General features: G+C 46.0%; 1 protein-coding gene, 1 non-coding gene and 1 pseudogene across 3 annotated transcripts; 2 read left to right on the forward strand and 1 right to left on the reverse strand.

The window, feature by feature from the left end:
• Nucleotides 1–1,074: 1,074 nt before the first annotated feature.
• LOC117848531 (L-type lectin-domain containing receptor kinase SIT2-like) lies at nt 1,075–2,575 on the forward strand (annotated as a pseudogene).
• Nucleotides 2,576–2,774: 199 nt separating this feature from the next.
• On the reverse strand, nt 2,775–12,178 carry LOC117848530 (DNA (cytosine-5)-methyltransferase CMT2). 2 transcript variants are annotated; one of them, XM_034729969.2, is made up of 21 exons: nt 10,488–12,178; nt 9,211–9,242; nt 9,027–9,120; nt 8,653–8,760; nt 8,349–8,468; nt 8,164–8,257; nt 7,698–7,894; nt 7,547–7,612; nt 7,213–7,449; nt 6,826–6,884; nt 6,684–6,750; nt 5,519–5,848; nt 5,370–5,438; nt 5,089–5,175; nt 4,737–4,824; nt 4,271–4,386; nt 4,084–4,188; nt 3,955–3,998; nt 3,800–3,869; nt 3,611–3,714; nt 2,775–3,417 (listed from the first exon to the last, which is right to left on the reverse strand). In XM_034729969.2, exons 1-21 carry the CDS (start codon nt 12,102–12,104, stop codon nt 3,234–3,236), a joined length of 3,888 nt encoding a protein of 1,295 aa, XP_034585860.1. In that variant the 5' UTR covers nt 12,105–12,178; the 3' UTR covers nt 2,775–3,233. The 2 variants fall into 2 exon arrangements, with proteins under 2 accessions (XP_034585860.1, XP_034585858.1); XM_034729967.2 differs by having other exon boundaries at nt 4,271–4,389; nt 10,488–12,176.
• Nucleotides 12,179–15,360: 3,182 nt separating this feature from the next.
• Nucleotides 15,361–17,483, forward strand: LOC117848234 (uncharacterized). The gene has a single exon (XR_011897663.1). It is a non-coding gene; the product is annotated as an uncharacterized protein (transcript).
• Nucleotides 17,484–19,376: the final 1,893 nt, after the last annotated feature.

Genomic DNA, 19,376 nt, shown 5'->3' on the forward strand with positions numbered 1-19,376 from the left:
GTCTTTGCATCAGTTGGACTGTACCAAACCAAATGAAAAATCACCATTCCTGTCTCTTTCAGCATTGAATTCATGTTTGACGATTAGAATTTCCGAAGAACTAATGTTAACAGCTGGCCTTTCCAGGAAGCACAAATTAAAACCTGAACTTGGTAGTACAGTTGAGCCAGAGATGCATTAGTCGTCACCTCTGTCCTCTGGAACCGAGTGTAGTAAGCTATGATCCCCTTCTTCTTGCATTGCTTTCTTCTCTTTTTCTTCTTCCCTGGCTCCGGTGCTGAGGAATTTGTATACAATGGATTCGCAAACGCTAATCTAAGCTTTGAAGGTGAAGCTTCTATTGATGAGCGTGGTCGCCTGGGACTAACAACCGGTCTTGACATAGTCGGAGTCGGCCATGCTTTCTACAGATACCCTATAAGCTTCAGAAAGACCCCCAGCGATCCTGCCATGCACTCCTTTACGACATCGTTCTTGTTCGAGATGACATCTTTGTATGAACATTATGGTTCTACTCCAGGAAGTGATGGGGTTGCCTTTGTGATTTCTTCCACCAATAAGTTCTTGAACGACTCCTTATTACCAGGTCCGTACCTAGGCCTCTTCAATATGTCAAATAGGAGCAGCGCTTCCAGGAATATACTCGCTATTGAGCTTGGTACCATCATGAATCCTAAGTTGAACGACATAGACGATAACCATGTTGCGATCAATATCAACAGCTTGATTTCAGTTAACTCCCATACTGCTGGCTTCTACACCCCGGATGGTGGGTTCCAGTCCGTGAGACTAAACATGGAACAAGTATTCCAGTTATGGGTAGATTACGATGGAAAAGCTCAGCAACTAAATGTCACCTTAGGGTTTCCCGGGTCACCTAAACCCAAGTATCCACTACTATCCAACACTTTGAATCTGTCATCTTTGTTACCACGTGAACTCTTTGTTGGGTTTTCCGCATCAACGAGCACATTGTCAACCAGGCATTTCATTCTTGGCTGGAGCTTCAAAACAAATGGGGAAGCTCCACAGCTCAACTACTCTGCGTTTATAGAAGGGTCTGCACCAGCAGGGCCAGGGTTAAGATTTAATATTTCTCAGGAAATAGTTCCAAATCCTAATCACCGATCACAGAGAGCTCGCACACCCTTGCATGTGCTTCTACCTGTAGTTACTTTAACTTCATTGATCTTGCTTGTTATGTCTGCTGGCCTTGGTTATGGCTATAAGAAAAGGCATTCGATCGAAGCAAGCAGCTGGGAATACGAAAGAATCAGATTGGGAGATGAACTGTGGTCCACCTTCTTTCACATACAAAGATCTGGTCAGTGCTACTGGTGGGTTCAAAGACAAGATGCTCCTTGGTAAGGGAGGTTTTGGACGGGTCTACAAAGGATTCCTCCCTGCCTCTAAGCAGAATGTTGCAATCAAGCGGATCTCCCCTGAGTCGAAGCAAGGGACCAAGGAGTTTGCATCCGAAGTTACCATATTAGGTCATGTTCGCCACCGGAGTCTTGTTCGTTTACTTGGCTATTGCAGGCACAAGCATGAGCTACTCTTGGTGTACGATTATATGCCCAATGGCAGCCTTGATAAATATCTGCATGGTCAAGATAAACCTGCACTAGGTTGGTCTCAGAGATTTTGCATCATCAAAAGTGTTGCATCTGGACTCTTCTACCTCCATGAGGAATGGGAACATGTGGTACGGTCATCCATCGAGACATTAAGTCAAGCAATGTCCTCCTTGACGATGAAATGAATGGAAGGCTGGGTGATTTTGGCCTTGCAAGATTACATGACCACGGAGTGGATGCTCACACCACACGCATAGCAGGAACATTTGGCTACATTGCTCCCGAGCTGGCTAGACTTGGCAAAGCAACCAAGGCGGCTGATGTTTTTGCATTTGGGGTGTTTATGAGGGAGGTTACATGCGGAAGGCGGCCGGTTGAGGTAAATGCTTGTGGAGAGCCTCAGGTGCTAGCTGACCATGTGATCAATGCATGGCAAGATGGCTCAATCATGGACTCCAGAGACCCTAGACTGGAAGATTGTGTAGCGCAGGAGGTAGAGATGGTTTTAAAGCTAGGACTCCTATGCTCACACCCATCACCCAAGGTGAGGCCTGGCACGCGCTTGGTGATGCGATACCTGGAAAATGTTGCAACACTCCCTGATTTCCCACTTAATTTCTTCAACGCTGATCCAGCTAATGATGAAGTGTACGATCAGTTTGTTGCCTCTGTGGCGGCCGCGACAATCAGTCTTTCTGGTGGAAGATGACCCTATTGTTATGATCATAGTTTCTTTTATGGCTGATAATGCAAAACAGCTACAGTTACACATAGATGCAGCTATTGTATTTTACATATAATATCAGATTGTAACTGTAGTATGAAGCATATACAGGCCGGAGTGTATATTTGCATGGTTTATGTGAAAACTCGTGAGATAAGTGGATCCTCCAGATCGGAAATTTACATAAAACAGTCAGGCAAAGCGTCATCTTCCCATACGTTAGTTTGAGCAAATGCGTTACTTCAGATCTAAAAGCAAAGAAAGAAACCTTCCCTTTCCTGACATAGCATCCATGGACGTTTCAAGCACGCGTCTTCACCAAACGGAACCAGAAGCATGCTTGAATCTCTCTGCGCAAATAGAGCTGCTACATGCGACACTTTTTTTTCTCTAGAAATTGCGTAAATTGTTTAGCCCTACTCTTTTTGAAAGATCAGACTGACAATACAATTCTTTTTTTTTTTCGAAGCAACTGACAGTACAATTCTGCGACTCTGAATCAATTGAACAAATTTATTACACTATAGCTCTACAACTAAAAACTGATTTATCGAAGCTACTATATCCATGTTCACTCACTGCCTTAACGCAACAAACCAGATCATGTACAACATTTTGTTCCCCTGATATACCTAGCTTTATATGTACAATCTTCTGCACAACAAGACTATGAAGGGGAACCTTTATTCTGCACTGCTTCACCTCCCGAATGATACGACTTACAACATGACAATCAAATGAATGAGACTGTGAACAACAGACAGGAGAAACCATCTGATTGGGGAACCCAGATTCCTTCCATCCAACTCCCACAGATAAATGAGCAAATGTCCTGTCCTATTGATATTCACGAGCATGACCGGACATGACGAACAATTCAATCAGACTAACGCATGAAGGGGGGGGGGGGGGGGTGCTAAGTCAAGTCAAAATTAGATGTTGCCACTCTGAAGACCGTTTGGACTTGAAAGACCTTGTACATCATGAGAGAATGCAAACTTGGGTGGCAACTCCATTAGAGGCTCATCTCCAGTCTTGTTCAGAATGGCCATGGCCAGGGCATACCCAAGTGCACGGCCGACAGGTACTGCCACTGCATTTCCAATCTGGCGATACCTGCAACCAGGTTCAACACATAGGAACTTAATCTACAAACTGGACAACTGTCATTTGCATTAGGAGCTAAATTAAAGCATCAAACAGATTAGAACTTCACATATGCCGAGTCATAAAGAAATTGGTAATGCAGAAACAATTTTGGATCCAGGTATATGCCAATTGTTAAAAATTCTTTTTTAAAAAGAAATACCTGTCTTTGACTGTTCCACGAAACCTGAAGCTGTCGGGAAAACCTTGCAAACGAGCGCTTTCGCGAATAGTTAGTAGTCTGTCTTGTGCAGGATGTATTAAGGCCTGAGAGTAGTATGTAAGGATATATATTGAAATCAGAAGCAAAGTGAAAGAAGGGATAGCGGCAAAATCAAGGGTTACAGCTCACCTGCATTCGAGCATTTGGACATGTCAGCACGGTTCCCACTACCTCATCCCACCATAGTCTACCGTATGGTCTGCAACGTGTTACAAAAAATGAACCACTAAAACATGAATGCGGAAACATGCACATATTATAAATCGAAATCAATTGAAACCAACCTTAAGGATTTACCATGCTCGTAATTTAGCACACAATCAATCACCTGACGTACATTGGGAAGTTCATCAAAATTTACATGAAATAAGAAGTATAATGTATCTCAAAGGTGTTTGTCTCGAGCATCTTACCAGAGGATTACCAGATGGCAAAAGTATTCTCTCCTTAGTTGGATCTAATCTAGCTACATTGTCAGGACCTACTATGACTCCCGGAAGGTCTCGAAAATTAGCTCCCTGAAACAAGACTCATGAGATTGTGGAGGTTTCTTTAACCTGAAGTTGAAGTATATATGTAAAAACAAGCATCTCAGACAACCTTTTTCTTGGGAATCTGCAATACTCTTAAGTAGTTATCATTATCTAGTGCCCTTGGTCGATGGTCATACAATTTTGACTTGGAATCTTTTGTGACATGAGCTCTGGATCCAATCACTTCTGGACAGGGAAGAAAGACAATTTGATCATGTGAGAGTTTTGCACCATAGCTATCATGAAGCGATACTGACGAACATGGTTATGAGAATTTTCAGTTTCCCTTTTAGCTATGTTTATACTTATTTTATCAAACAATTTCCCACAATTTATACTAAATAAATTGTCTTTCAAATAACTTTAGGTAAATGAAAAGTACCATTACAAAATCATACAAGTTAATTTATTGTCTCTCAAGAATGGAATCGGTCATCTCAATATTACTCTAGTATACAGAACAGATATTACTCAACATGGCATGAAAAGAACACTGGAGTTTCTTGCTACACAAATGTAAGAAATCAACACACCAGAATTAAATGACCGAATGTATCTTTGGAATTCCGTCTGAGGTCCCTTTACATATAGCATTTCTTCACGCTTTTCTCCATTCGCCACCTACCAAAGATGTTCACAGTAGCTTCTGAATCAAATGGCTCTTAAGGGAAAATTGTATATATACCTCCTAAAGTCAGCAAATGAACCCTGATAAGTCATAATTAAAGTACCCTTTTATATTGGACTGGGGTAGCCCCAGTCCTACTAACTTGATTTTATTTTATTCTTCAGTGACATGGTCTAGGAAAGTGCTAGTTCAACTATGGACAAGGTAAGGTTTATCATGACAAGGTAGGTCTGGAATCTCTAGAGATTGTTACTTACTTCCGGAAGATCAGATAAAGCATCTTCAAGAACAATTGGTTTTTCTAGTTGCATTGGCATGCCGTCGGGCCACCCAACCAAATTACGCTACAAAAAAGAGAAAAGAACATTATTGTTATTTCACCACACATACTAATTCTCAGTATAAGGGGAAAATGTGCACAAAGTTACTATAGGTTGGTATGTTGCATTAAATGGGAACAGTATTTTCTAAACAAATGGATACCAGAGCAGAAATAAGCATATCCATAGATCGACCAAATTCAGTAAATCATATTTACCTCGAAAGCCAATGGGCAACCATTCTTCACAATTGCCTCATGAGTAGGCAGAGGAAATGGGGGTAAATTCTACAGGGTAGAAGTACAATAATAAGGAGAAAACAAAACAGAAGAAAGTAACTTCCTAATATAGGGGAAATATTACTTGCCTCCTTAGGATGACAGCCCAACAAAAATACACGCATTCGAAATTGTGGGAGGCCATAACATCCAGCAGCCATGATTCCTAGTTTTGCTTGATAATTCATAGCAACTAGCCGGCTTAGAGCATATCTTGCAAGTGTTGCATCAGCAAACTTCAATATATCAAGAACATTTTCCATATAAATGTATTTGGGCTTCAAAAATTGCATTACATCCATGAAGACAATAATTTGCTTGTTTCTCTCACAGTTGAATGGTGCATCAAATTCTCTATTGCGGTTGTAGCCGCTAATGCCTTGGCATGGTGGCCCCCCACATATGACATCCACATCACCCTGAATTCATACAAGATATCAGAAGGAATGTTGAGTAATGTGATTGTAGCAAGTTTTTTTTTAAAAAAAAGTATCTGTAGCCAGTCACAACAATACCACACCAGTCACATTAAATAACCAGTATTAACAAGAAAGAATCATTTAATGAGTAGCAATTAGGTATTAATTGCACACAGCTAGCAGCAATGGAGGCGAGGCTGTCATGGAGAAAGAAGGGGAGGTTCCTGGTGAAAAAGAGAAGAAGCAGTGCATTCATGCTACCAACGTCTTGCATCTTTGATATTACATTTGTTATCGTTCATTTTTCAATGCGTGGAGGCAATTTCAGTTTGCCACATATAATTTTGATTATTCGCAAATACAAGTTTGCCACCATAAACACACTATTTTCATGATTTTTGGTCAAAGAAAGCCACATGGTGCTATTAATATAATAAACTACCATTTTGAGTAAATGTTCTAACAAAATGCATTAACGTATGTAAGAAGCTACCGAATGTAAAAAAAAATCCACGTGAAATGGAAAAAACAAGATATCCCATCAATCATTTAAAATTGCTTAGTTCACTCCTGCATTGAGTTTGTTAATCTCTATTTCTTATATCACAATTGAAGTTAGACCACTAGATTTTTACATCTAGAGTATAGAATGTTTTATTTTTGTTCTCCTTTTCTTTTCTTTACTGATTTATTTATTTATTTATTTATTATATTTTTGGCTTGGATAAGATGTTGAGTGCAGTTGACAAGTTGACATCATATGCTTTTTTGAGTCAACTAGCATACAGTTCATAGCATGAGATTCATGTTGAACTCAAGCATTAATAAGACTTACAGGAAGAGGTAATATTTTTCCCTTATGTCCTTCAATTACAAAATCCCTAATTGCATCTTTACAGTTCCTGCAATAACAAAAGACAATTTGTTCATATCATAGTGAAGGCAGTACAGGTAAGTTTTAAATCTTCTATTCTTACTTTAATCCTTCAATTGGCTCCCATGTGTCATCATTAGGGCCATAACCTTTCCAACGGACCTACACATATGATAAGGAAGCTCAATTATTTCAGTACAAATCATCTATATGAATACAACAATAAACAGAAAAGGCAATGATATATACATGCAATTTCTACACTAAAGAACAAACAGCCTTGAGCAGGCTTGAGGCTTAGAGGCACAGAGCCAAGCTTATTGTTGGATCAAATAACAAGGAAATTATTCATATATTTAAAAAGCGTTGAGTCCTATTTATTAAACTAAAGAGTAGAAGTGCAAATTTCTATTTGCAAGTGACGATTCTGACAAGTAATTAAGTTGTCACTCTGTAACTACAAGGCTAAAGCAAGCAAATCATTACAAACCTTAAAGTATAAGCCATGCTTTCCGACACCATTTGGATCACCGAAACAAATGTCAACTAGCTTCCATACTTCAAATTCTTCAGGAGGGATTGTAGAACAATCTGGAGTTTCATCACTGGATTGTACTGAAATGTTAGAACGGGACTTCACTTTACTGCGTTGCTTCACATAGGTTTTGCATAGTTTTTCCCATTCCCTCAACAACTCAAGGAAGTCATCGGTGGTTTCATTCCGGACCTACACAACAAGCATATTGATGTGCATAAATGAGCCAGAAACTGACTTTTGGATTTTAGAATTATATTGGAACAACATAAAGCACGAAGGTAAATACCCGAGTTTCTGGATGATTCAGCCTGAAGCTTTCGCATGCCACTTCATCGCCATCAACAGCCCATCTCTATTAATGGTAAGGAAATCATTAAAAATGCAAAAAAAATACTATACTAAGCCACAGAACATCTAAGATGTTAATGTACAAGTACCGCTATAAGATTCACACCACCACCACGAGCCCCAAGACAAAGTCCAGTTGACATTCCCCCACAGCCACAGTACAGATCTAACAGGGAGAGCTCCCTCATCTCTGGTGCGGGAGATTTCTGCTTTTCAGTGGAATCAATCCTTTTCACATTGTCGTTGCCACTAGTGTGATGTGACTGTAATGTTTCATTTGCATCTCCTGAATTTTGTGAACTAGATTAATAAGCTCATAACTGTATCAAAAACATAACAGAACAAAAGCTATAACAATTACAAACTACAAGATAATACACTTCAAATAAAGTATGATCAACATGATAAAAAAAATAAGAAAAAGATGCTTCAATATAATTAAAAAGTTCAGAGAGTAGATTTCAAATCCAAGTGATGATTGATTGGTCATCAATATTGTGAGGCATGTAACATCTCTTGCATCAAGACAAATTGCTGTGTTTTAAAGAAACTCACCCATTTCCATGTTAGAGAATGTACTATAGTCCAGAGAATACTTCATGTCATAGTAGTAGTGGAAAGAAGGAATTGATTGAGACTTTTCATTTACCTGTAGCATAAAATGAAAATCATACTTCTCATACAAACAAGTATATGTAAACCAATACAAGAAAATATATAAATATAAGATGGAGTCCTACACTAGGAGAAACTTGCACGATGGTCACTTTAGAAACAATGCAGTCTAGTAAATTGTCGTCCTTCAGGTCTGAGTAAAAGAGCCTCCTTGGGTCATGAGCCTGTGCTTGGTCTTCCATGACCTGAGATCAAATAAGAGGTCGAAAGCATGACTAAGCAACCTAACATAAACTGGATTATCATGTTTGACTTGTTCAGGCTCAAACATGAAGTGATGTTTCACTAATCCAGGTCACCTTACGAGATCTTATGTTTTTTAAGGCATGCCTAAGTTCTAGGACAAAAAGCTAGGAGAACCAAACTCACCGTGTCTTCAGCTCTGAAAAACCACTGCACACTGAAGTAATATTGACCTGCACTCGTTTCGAAGAACTCTAATAACCTGCCAATATAATGTGGTTTTCCTTCCGGACCCTGTAAAAATTGACCATACTAAAGTTGTACAACAGCAAAGCATGTGGTATCAAGGTAAACAGAATTTCATACAACTAGACACGATAATCATGCAAGCTACAATTTGCAATCAAGCAAATGATATAGATAGGCATACATACACATGAACACGATAGTAGACAAAATAAATTGATCAATGATTTAGTTTTCTTAGTACTTGTGCGGACCATTAATTAGTTGAGAAGCCATGAAAAGAACCAAACTGGACCTCAAAATTCATAACTCACCTTAATAAATGCACAATCCCCAATACATAAAGTAGATCCACATACACTAGCTCGCAAATAGTGACATTTGACATCGAAGACAGCTTTGCCAGCACTGTAAATATAGAACTTTTATCGTGAGTAACTTCAAGTATTCAATAGTAGATGTACATATTGAGCATAAAAGTTAATGCATTTTGCTCACTTGGAAAACGTTTGGGTATTTCTCCACTTATCCTTCAAACAAAGAAGCCACAAGCCAAATAGGTTACTTAAATAATGTCAACTCTTACAAATTCAGCATGGTGCAAACTATATAAGGTCGTAACGTTTGCTAAACATAAGATAAAAGTTTCATATGAGGACCTGCAAGTCACCCCTCAAGTGGCACACGCTACCCAACTCCTTACATAGCACACAGATGCATGGGTAAACTAATTGCAAGATCGTATTATGGCACATAAAGGAGAAATTAGTTTCTTCCTGTTTATTCATACTATTTCTTTGATAGTTATCTGTTTTCCTGTTGCATGCAAATTGACTTTTGATCATTAGTTGATTTTAAAATTGCATTGTTGTGGATGAAGATAGATATTTGTTTCTTACAGCTTTTACTGACAAATAACTTAAATTGACTCCAATATTACATTATTCTGTTAAATCTTACAGCTTTTACTCCCTATTTTCCTGTTGGACTTCAATCGAAACCTAATCATTCTTCCATAAATTCTATCATCTATCCAAGCTCATGTGGAATGCTAAAAATAGAATGAATCTAAAGCTCTGTTCGTTTGTCCCATATAGTCATGTTAAAACCATTGTTCATTTTATGGAAACATTATCCAGACATATCGATAACTTCTAAGTTGATACTGCATAAGCAGTGAAACCTTACAAACCTGCAGCTAAGTCATCATTTTGTTTTCTTCTGGTAGAAGTTTATTTTCTCTCTGATTCCAGTTGTGACTTCCAATTTATGTGTGCTAGACAAAATATCTTGACTGGTGTCTACAGAAATGCAATTATAAGGTATACAGGAGCACACAGATAGATTTATACTATCAACAGCTTTAGTTATTAAATTAAACAAACAGATACTTTAGGATGTTAACACATCTCTTTAGTGCCTCCCCTTTTCTATTTCTACCACCTACGTATTTCTAACATGTAATGCACAACTGACATTTATGTGTTTTATGCTTTCATAAATACTTGAATATTGTTGGCGAGAGCACACCTATCTCAGCATTTCTTCTTACTAATCGGAGATTCTCATCAATATTTACTTATTATGTGATAAAAAGATGAATGTTGTTTTAGTAACCAATTCCTCTCCCTTGATGCTAAAAATGTTAAATAGAATTTCAATGAGCTATTTGTCCATTATCAATCTGTTATACCCCATATCCATTCTTATATATTAAATAAGTGTACGATGATGCATCCATGCAGAGAGCAGAAACAGTGAAGCCACATGCCTACCTTCTTCAGAAGGCAATGATTGCTCCCGTAGCGGTTAGGCCACCTGTGCCTAGCCTCCTCGTGAGGCACTGCCTCACCCATAAAGAAACAGGAACCATCCTCGCCATCCACCATTTCAGAATCAGTAGAATACTTATCCAATATAAGTTTAGGCTTATTCTCAGGATCTGAGGTCACTTTGGCCATTGGCAATTCGCTGATTGAGCTACTATCATCCTTTGCCCTCCTCAAGTTCAATGAGCATTTCCCTGGGGATACCCTGGCCCGCTTTGCCTTTGGAGGTTGAGATGCTGCTGCCTGTAGCTCTAGGGGCATCTCATTGACCACTTTGTTAGCACTCACTAACCCAGAGTTGTGTAACACAGCATCCACTCTCTCCAAACTGGGCTCAGAAGCAAGCTTGTGCTTCCTAGGAGGTGTATCGGAACCTGCTTTATGCATAGTAGGCCCACAATTAATCACTGGAGAAACAGCTGATACCCTGTTGGAATTCACTAGTACCTTTGAGGCTGATCTAGTCTTCCTTGGAGAAGACACAGGCACTGCTTTGTTCTTGGAGCTCTTTTTACTCACCACTGGTAAAGCCACCACAACATCGGTAGAGGAGCTCTGCATTGCAACAATGTCTCGTGATCCTTGCGGCTTCACCCCGTCGAGCAAGTCAACTGGCTTTATTGGAGTAACCGTGGTCTCCTCAGGTGAGGTTGCGGATAAAGAGTGCCGGCTCCCATCACTGATGCTGCTCTGCCCAGAAACCGCTAAGCAGAGCTTGGAAGCTCGAGGTGAGTCTATTTTCTCTTCCAAAGATGCAACATTTGCTTTGGCCTTGATTGCCACAATCCTAGGGGACCTCCGGAGAGATGCACCATCTCTGGCAAGGGCATCCGGCATACTGCAGCTAGCTGCATTGATCTCGGGACGTTCCACCGCAGTCAAACCAATAACCACCATGGTTTCCGAGGTGATTTTCTGCGAGGGGTACCCATCCTCTGCCCCCAGTTCAGGACCATCAGGAGAAGGCGGGGCCGGCGGTGATGGCACCGAGTTGATGGTGCACTCCTCTAGTTTGGCTTCAGAAGAAGCCGCTGGTGGTGGTAGCGCAGGCTCGCAGCCGGGGATCAGCTCAGGCGCACGCACCTCTAAAGCCACCGGAGCTGGGGGGCACGGTGGCACCGGTGGAGCAGAATCGGAATCGAGCGGTCTCACCTCTAGCGCCGGTCCCGATGAAGCTGCCTCAGTGGGATCGGCCACGAACTCCGGGAACCCGGATGGTGCCGCCGCGGGTGGGGGCACACCGCCCTCGCCGGCGACGAGCCCGGTGGACCTCCACGGCGCGCCGTCCCAGGGCCCCTCGGCGTCGCCGTCGCCGTCCTCGGCCTCCACCTCCTCCGGGGCGGCTGCGAAGCCCGCGCCGACGACGCCGAACTCCCTCGGCGGCGACCACATGGGCTCCAGCTCATCCGCGGGGTCGCCGAAGAGTTGCGACCAGAGGGGCTCGAGCTCCGCGCTGAACCCGGGCCCGCCCGCCTCGTCGCCCTCCGCCGCCCCGTCCCCCGGGGCTTCGGCGGCGGGGCCGGTCGCCGGCGGCGAGGCGGGGTCCGGGGGCGGGGGCTCCATGGAGATTGAGCACGCACGGGCACGGCACGGGGGGTTGCTGCGCTGGAGTGGGGACGACGGATGGAAACGCCCCCCGAGGAAGTAAGTTTGGTGGAGTCAATCGATGGGCCAGTCGGCTGATGCACTTTTCCACTGCCCGCGAGTTCTCGTTTTTGCTGTTTTCTCGCACGGCCTCGGCTGACTCGCGAGACGGTGTCGCCGACTGTAGACTTGAGGATTTCCATATTCGGTATGCGTGCAGCATGCCATGCCTGCGTCTTATCCGGTTCTCCGTTCGATTCCATCCATTTTCAGCATAAAGACTTTCTCGGAGAAGTACGATGATCTACGTCATGTTATACATTTACAGAACACCAACCTTTCCCGATTTAGGACTATGCAATAATTATGTACGGAAAGAACCATGTGTGTGTGGAGAACTCTAACACCCAAGTTTTAAAATTACCCAACTAGTAGTATAATTAAGAGTTTTACTAACTCACCAATCGATTGAGGTCTTGCTTATCTATTAGAAATTGAATGGAGGTGGAATTCGAGGTTAGGTTTGGGATCTTACTCAAGTGCCCGGCTATAGAGGATGCTCTTGGGCGGCTCGCCGGCTGGCAGTGGAGACAAGATGGCAGGAAGTGGAGGCAACGAAGGCGCCGCCGGAGCCGAGCGATGGGGGACCCCTGGTGGGCAGTGGAGGCGGCAAGGGCGTCGAGGGTCAACTAGTTAGTGGCGGCAGCGGTTGTGGGCAACGCTTCGCTGCCAGAGCCGAGCAGGGAGGCGGAGGTTGCGGGGGAGGGAGCTTAAACAAACGAAGTTGAAGAAGATAAAGTCGATGTGGTCCAGGAGGAGAGAGAGGTGGGTAGAAGAGGAAGGAGGATACCATCGGCGGGTCGCACCGACCCTAGACACATCCACTAATGAGGTTGGTGGTAGCTGGAGATGATCGATAGAAAACAAAATCTCAATCAGCTGATGAGGCAGAGGATACCAACAACTCTCTAATATTTTTTAAAAATGCTGCTGCGCTTAGTTTACGTCAATTTAATTTTTTGTACATTTTATTCGTTAATTACACTTATGTTTCCCATTTGAGCATTCATACAATTATCTTGTCTAATCCATAGAATGAAAATATGCTAACTTTCGTACAATAGGGAGTTGTGCTTGTGCGCATGCATGGCTCCTGCTTTTAGTAGAATCCTCTTAAAGCATCCCAGCAGTAGGATGAGCCTCTTCGGCTCATGAAGCTCCGATCCATCTTGGCTGATGATATCATCTGATTACCTTTTGTGTAAGCGTGCCGTGCAATCGTTAGATAGTCGTATGAGGCCAATGCTGCTCGCGTGCGCATCATCAGCGGTGCACGGGTCACACGGGTGCACGATTCACGACGGGATGCGGGCATGCGGCCGCCGATGTGCCTCCAAGCCAGGCTTTCTGCCACCTCTCTCTCCTGGACGCCTCAACGATGTCACGTTCACGCACTTTGTATTGGCCTATTGGGCCGTAATGGGCCGGTCGTGTGTATGGGCCATTCGGCAACGTCTTGCAAGTTGCAAACTGAACGTGAGTTTAGAACTTTAGATGAACCAGACATGCAAGAAGCTCTCCTATCCGGCAGATTACGTCGACATCTGCAAATGACTGGAAGATACATGCTTGGCCAATTGAGAATGCAACCCAATTGTGACTCGAGTATCGCATGTAGTACTCGGTATCTTGGAGGACAATTCAAACCAGGGCGTTCTCTTATCCGAGCAGGACCATGAAATTGCCCCAGGCCAGGGACAAGGTCGGTTCGCTTTGCGCCGTGTGAGGCGGTTTCGTGTTCCTGTGGACGACGACGGCGGATCAGGGTTGGAATCGAACCCAACTGAGGCGCTGCCCTGCGGCTACGGTGCTGTTCGAATCGTCGAGCTAAAATTTAGTTTGTGTCATATCGAATATGCGGAGACTAAATATCGTTGGACTAATTAGAAGGACTAAATATGAGTTAATTATAAAACTAATTACATAGATGGAGGCTAAACGGCGAGACGAATCTATTAAGCCTAATTAATTCATCATTAGCAAATGGTTAATGTAGTAGCACATTGTCAAATCATAGACCAAATGGTTAATATAGTAGCACATTGTCAAATCATAGACTAATTAGGTTTAATAGATTCGTCTCGCCGTTTAGCCTCCATCTGTGCAATAGATTTTGTAAATAGTCTATATTTAATACTCCTAATTAGTATCTAAACATTCAATGTGACAGGGGTTAAAGTTTAGCCCGGACATCCAAACACCCCTATATAACCAACGCAAGTTATCGGAGGTTTGTTTTATTCCGTGAGATTTTTGTATGCATGTAATAATCTTATATAGTTATTATATGGTATATATACCTGCTTTATTAGTTTCGTGCATTACTACTACTGTAGCTAACAACAAGACAAAAAGTCTTCTCTGATCAATTAGTGTTGCTACTACAACAATAGTGGATTGCTCCCATCTGATGGATCCCGCCCAATGTCCAAGACTATTAGTGCCATAGAGCTTGCAGAAATCGGCGTCAAGATCACAGCCAGCAGGACAACCAAGTTCATGGACATGGGCTTCAACAAAAAACTCCTCTGCAGCGAGATTTTCCTTGCGCCACTGTTGCTGCTAGATTAGTAGCATTAGTGGCATGTTGGCAGCCCACTTTTTAGCACAACCAAAAGCCCTGCCTGGCCCTCTTAACTAAACACCCGCCGCCTCCTCCACCACCTGGGCTGAAACAGGCCCGCCCAGCCACCACCGGCCCACCGCCCCGTAACGCTATCTTTCTTTGGTATGGAACATTGTCACTGCTCTACTCTACGACGCCTTCGTTCACGTAATCCCCGTTTTCCCCCTGCAAAAAATGATTTGTAGTATTCAAACAAAGGCGTCAGTTACGTTGTCCCCAGGACCCCAATTATTTTTCTAGAAATAATTTTCAAATCCTCTTGAATTTTCAAATTATTTGAATGTTTTTGCTCGATGGCATTACACTACAAATTTGAACTGTTGTGCGCGTCAACCACGCGATCAGCTACGGCGGTTCAACGGGCAGCGCCATCTCATCCCGTTCCACCGCAAGAAACGGGCGCCGCGCGCACCGCCGCCGCCTCCGGCGTCCTCGCGCGCCCACCTATACATAGCGACTGAGGCAGTGCTATCAGCCGCAGATGAGATCCGGTACCAGCCCAGAAACACTAGCAGTAACAAAGAACCATCGTCCCAGATCCCACCAGCCATGGCCGCGCTCCTCCTCGGTCCTCCCGCCATCCGCGACGCCCGCCCGCCGCCACCCGCCTCTGACGCCGACGCCGAGTCAGACAACCACCCCTACCTCGACCTCTTCGTCAGGCGCGCCAAGGCCGCGCCCAAGGCCCGGCCGCGGAGGGTGCTCACCGAGAACGGCTCCGCCGCCGAGCACCCTCCGCCATCTCCGGCAACCCCTGCGTCGACTTCTTCTTCCAGGTCGTCCCCGACACGCCGGCGGCGCGCGTGCGGGGCCTCCTCGCCGCGGCCTGGGCGCGCGACCCGCCCACGGCGCTCCGCCTCCTTGCCAACCTCCGCGGCGTGCGCGGCACGGGCAAGTCCGACAGGGAAGGGTTCTACGCCGCCGCGCTCTGGGTGCACGCCCGACACCCGCGCACCCTCGCCTGCAACGTCCCGGCGCTCGCCGGGTTCGGCTGCCTCAAGGACTTCCCCGAGCTGCTCTACCGCCTCGTCCGCGGCGAGGACGAGCGCAAGCAGGCTAGGGAGACGGCCGCCGCCGACAGGAAGAGGCGGAGGGCCAAGGAGCTCCGCGCCGCGCGGCTCACCGCCAGGAACCGCGCCCGCGCCCGCGCCCGCCTCCGTCGCGCGCCGCCGCCGCCTCAGGCCGTCTCGGTGGTCCCGCCTAAGCCTTTGCTCGCCGACTTCGTAGCCTCCATGCTCTCCGCCAAGTTCAACATCCGCGACGTGGTCCCCGTCGAGACCATGGAAGCAGAGGAGGAGGAGGAGGAGGAAGATCTGGCGCCGGTCATCGAGCCAAAACCCAAAAAGGCGGTGGTCGCTAAAACGCCGAAGAACAAGAAGGAGACCACCCCCCGCAAGAAGGCAAAGAAGGCCAGGAAAGCGGCCAAGCTCGCCGTGCAATCGCTGGAGACGTACAACGGCGACCGCACCTACCGCTTCCTCTTCGACAGCATCGCCCAGTTCTTCGCCGATCTCCTCGCCTCCGACCTCGACCAGCTCGCCCATGCCGGCGAGCGTGCCAAGATCGGGCTCGCCGCCAAGTGGTGCCCCACGCCGGGCTCGTCCTTCGACCGGACGACGCTGCTCTGCGAGGCCATCGCGCGCCGCCTCTTCCCCAGGGACTCCACCCCCGACTACGCCGACCTGACGGAGGAGCACTACGCCTACCGCGTGCTCCACCGCCTCCGCCGCGAGGCGCTGGTGCCGCTCCGCAAGGCCCTCGAGCTCCCCGAGGTGTACATGAGCGCCCAGCGATGGTCGGAGATGCCCTACGCCCGCGTAGCATCGGTGGCGATGAGGCGCTACAAGGCCCTCTTCAAGAAGCACGACGCGGCGCGCTTCGGCGAGTACCTCGACGACGTGGGCGCCGGCAAGGCCAAGATCGCCGCCGGCGCGCTCCTGCCGCACGAGATCGCCGCCCCGGCCTACCGCGGCGAGGACGACGAGGTGTCCGAGCTGCAGTGGCGGCGCATGGTGGATGACCTCCGGAAGAAGGGCTCGCTGAGCAACTGCATCGCCGTCTGCGACGTGTCCTGGAGCATGACCGGCACGCCGATGGAGGTGTGCGTCGCGCTGGGCCTGCTCATCTCGGAGCTCAGCGAGGAGCCATGGGCAGGCAGGGTGATCACGTTCAGTGCGAGACCCGAGATCCATGCCATCAACGGCGATACCCTCCGGCAGAAGCTGAGCTTCATCCAGCGGATGCATTGGGGCTATAACACCAACTTCCAGGCGGTGTTCGACCGCATCCTCCGCACGGCGACGGACGCCCGGCTGGCTCCGGAGAGGATGATCAGAACCGTCTTCGTGTTCAGCGACATGGAGTTCGGCGAGGCGTCGTCGGCGCGATCGTGGGAGACCGACTACGAGGCCATCTGCCGCAAGTTCGTGAACGCCGGGTACGGCGGCGTGGTGCCGCAGATCGTGTTCTGGAACCTGAGGGACTCGCTCTCCACGCCGGTCACGTCCACGCAGCAGGGCGTCGCTATGGTCAGCGGCTTCTCCAAGAACTTTGTCAAGCTGTTCCTGGAGCACGACGGCATCGTCAACCCGGAGGCTATGATGGCCGCAGCGATCGCTGGTGAGGAGTACCAGAAGCTTGCCATCTTTGACTGAATTCTGCGCTCTCCGTCCTTGGATTACGATGAGAATAAACAACGTCTCAAGTGAGATGTTAGCAGATGCCATATGCATCATTTCTTCATCTGTAATCATCTGTAGTTTTTCTTTTGACTCAAAAGTTTCAATCGAGTTTAGGCAAATTCGGTGGGTTGCTATGCAAAAGAAAACCCAATGTAGGATCTATTATGTTTTCTTGCTTTGTCATGACTCATGAGCCTGGGTTAGCTTTGTTTCACATATGGATTGAATGCCAAACTCATGGCTTTCAAGAAAAGTAACATAAACCCAAAAGCCCATTCGAAAGTAGCAAGAAACCATAAAGACATTTGAAAAGTAATGATCATCGAGTATTTTTTAGGGCTATATCTTTTTATTTTGTTAGGGCTATATCTTTTTATTTTGTTAGGGCTATATCTAACACAAAATAATTTGGACATCATCAATGGCATGTATAACTAGTGTATCCAATATGTTTGTTTAATACAGTCATCACTGCTGCTCTGAACTATCGACGATCTCCATAAAAAAGTTTCTAGCCCAAAGGTATCTGCGCTTGAACAATCCTCAGAAAGTTGAATCATTCTGCAATGCAATGCCACCTCAGGAGGAAGAAGAGCGCCAGCGGTGGCACGATCCAAGGAGGGTGCCGCGGCGGGTATAGCGGAGGTCGACGAACGCCGGGGCGGCGTCACCTCACCAGCTGCCGTGAGCGGCCCGGGATATTTTGCATATAGACACCGCACAATTTTGAAATAACACCCTAAATTGGATTGCGATTAATGATCGCGATCAGAAAATTTGCAATTACAACCCTGTATTTTGCATATAGCACCCCGTTTGTTGGCCGCCACCGTCCTCCGCGCCCGTCCGCCGGGAGCGCAGAGCGCCTTCCCACCCACCATTCCCGCATCCAATACCTAGCATGAACAAGCTCTCCATGAATTGCCAGAACAGCTCGTCACCAAGCGAGGAGCCCAATGGCTAGGGCGGCCGTCCCGTGGCGTCCCAGAGCTGCGGCCGTTGTTAGGCCTGTCAGCCGGAGTCACTCCCAGAGCTGCGGCCGTTGTTAGGCCTGTCAGCCGGAGTCACTCCGGCCAAGAACAAACGCACTCAAGAACACGATGAACAGAGATGAGATTGACTCAGTGGTTTGCGCTGCACAACTGCCTTGCAGCTTTTCTTGGGTTTTCTCCTTTTATTTACTGCGATTACAAACGCTAAGGGCAAGTACATTGTTACACGTCAGCGGTCTCATAGGTCGTCTCATACAGTGCCACGTAGTATTTTTGATGATGTGGAGGAGAGAGAGCGAGGAGAGAGAAAGAGGTCGTTGCTTCGCGAAACAACCACCTCATGAGCTAAATTGTAGGACTACGAGACAACTTAACAATCATTATACGAGTTATTGTTGCCATGCAATTCATAATATTTTATTTTTCTTATACACAAATTAAAGAATTATATACCACTACCAGACAACTTATAGGACAACTCATTGTACATGTTACCTGTCGAATCATCTCAAGATTATGTGTTGAGACCGCCTATTAGACAACAGCAATGTACTTGCGCTAAGCAAAAGGGAAAGGCCGGGCTTAGTCCAAGCCCCAGCATGCGCGCGCCATGGCCCGCAAAGCTCGTGCGCCATCCCGCACTCGTACTGGCCATGCCGGCATGCCGCGTGACACACGCGCGCTACTGAGCGTGATCACCACGCCATTTATCTAGGACTCTAACAAACCAAAAACGAGCAAACACAGGTTTACATAAGTTTCAGATAACAAGGCCCAGACGCTCGTCGTGGCCGGAACCCGGTCTGTGCTTTGCCTGCAGCCGCAGAGCTGCACTGCCGTGTTTGCCATCAGGCATCAGTGATCGAGATTCGAGAGCCAGCTATTGCGGCCA

The sequence above is a fragment of the Setaria viridis genome, chromosome 3 (genome assembly GCF_005286985.2).
Source record: "Setaria viridis chromosome 3, Setaria_viridis_v4.0, whole genome shotgun sequence".
Taxonomy (NCBI): Eukaryota; Viridiplantae; Streptophyta; class Magnoliopsida; order Poales; family Poaceae; genus Setaria; species Setaria viridis.

Bases quoted from the DNA above. Each gene is read 5' to 3' on its own strand.
- LOC117848530 (XM_034729967.2), bottom strand. From the start codon at position 12,104: ATGGAGCCCCCGCCCCCGGACCCCGCCTCGCCGCCGGCGACCGGCCCC. The intron at 6,885-7,212 runs GTTTGTAATGAT...TCATATGTGTAG, and splicing joins AGCATGGCTTATACTTTAAG to GTCCGTTGGAAAGGTTATGG. The intron at 5,176-5,369 runs GTAAATATGATT...TCTTTTTTGTAG, and splicing joins GTTGCCCATTGGCTTTCGAG to CGTAATTTGGTTGGGTGGCC.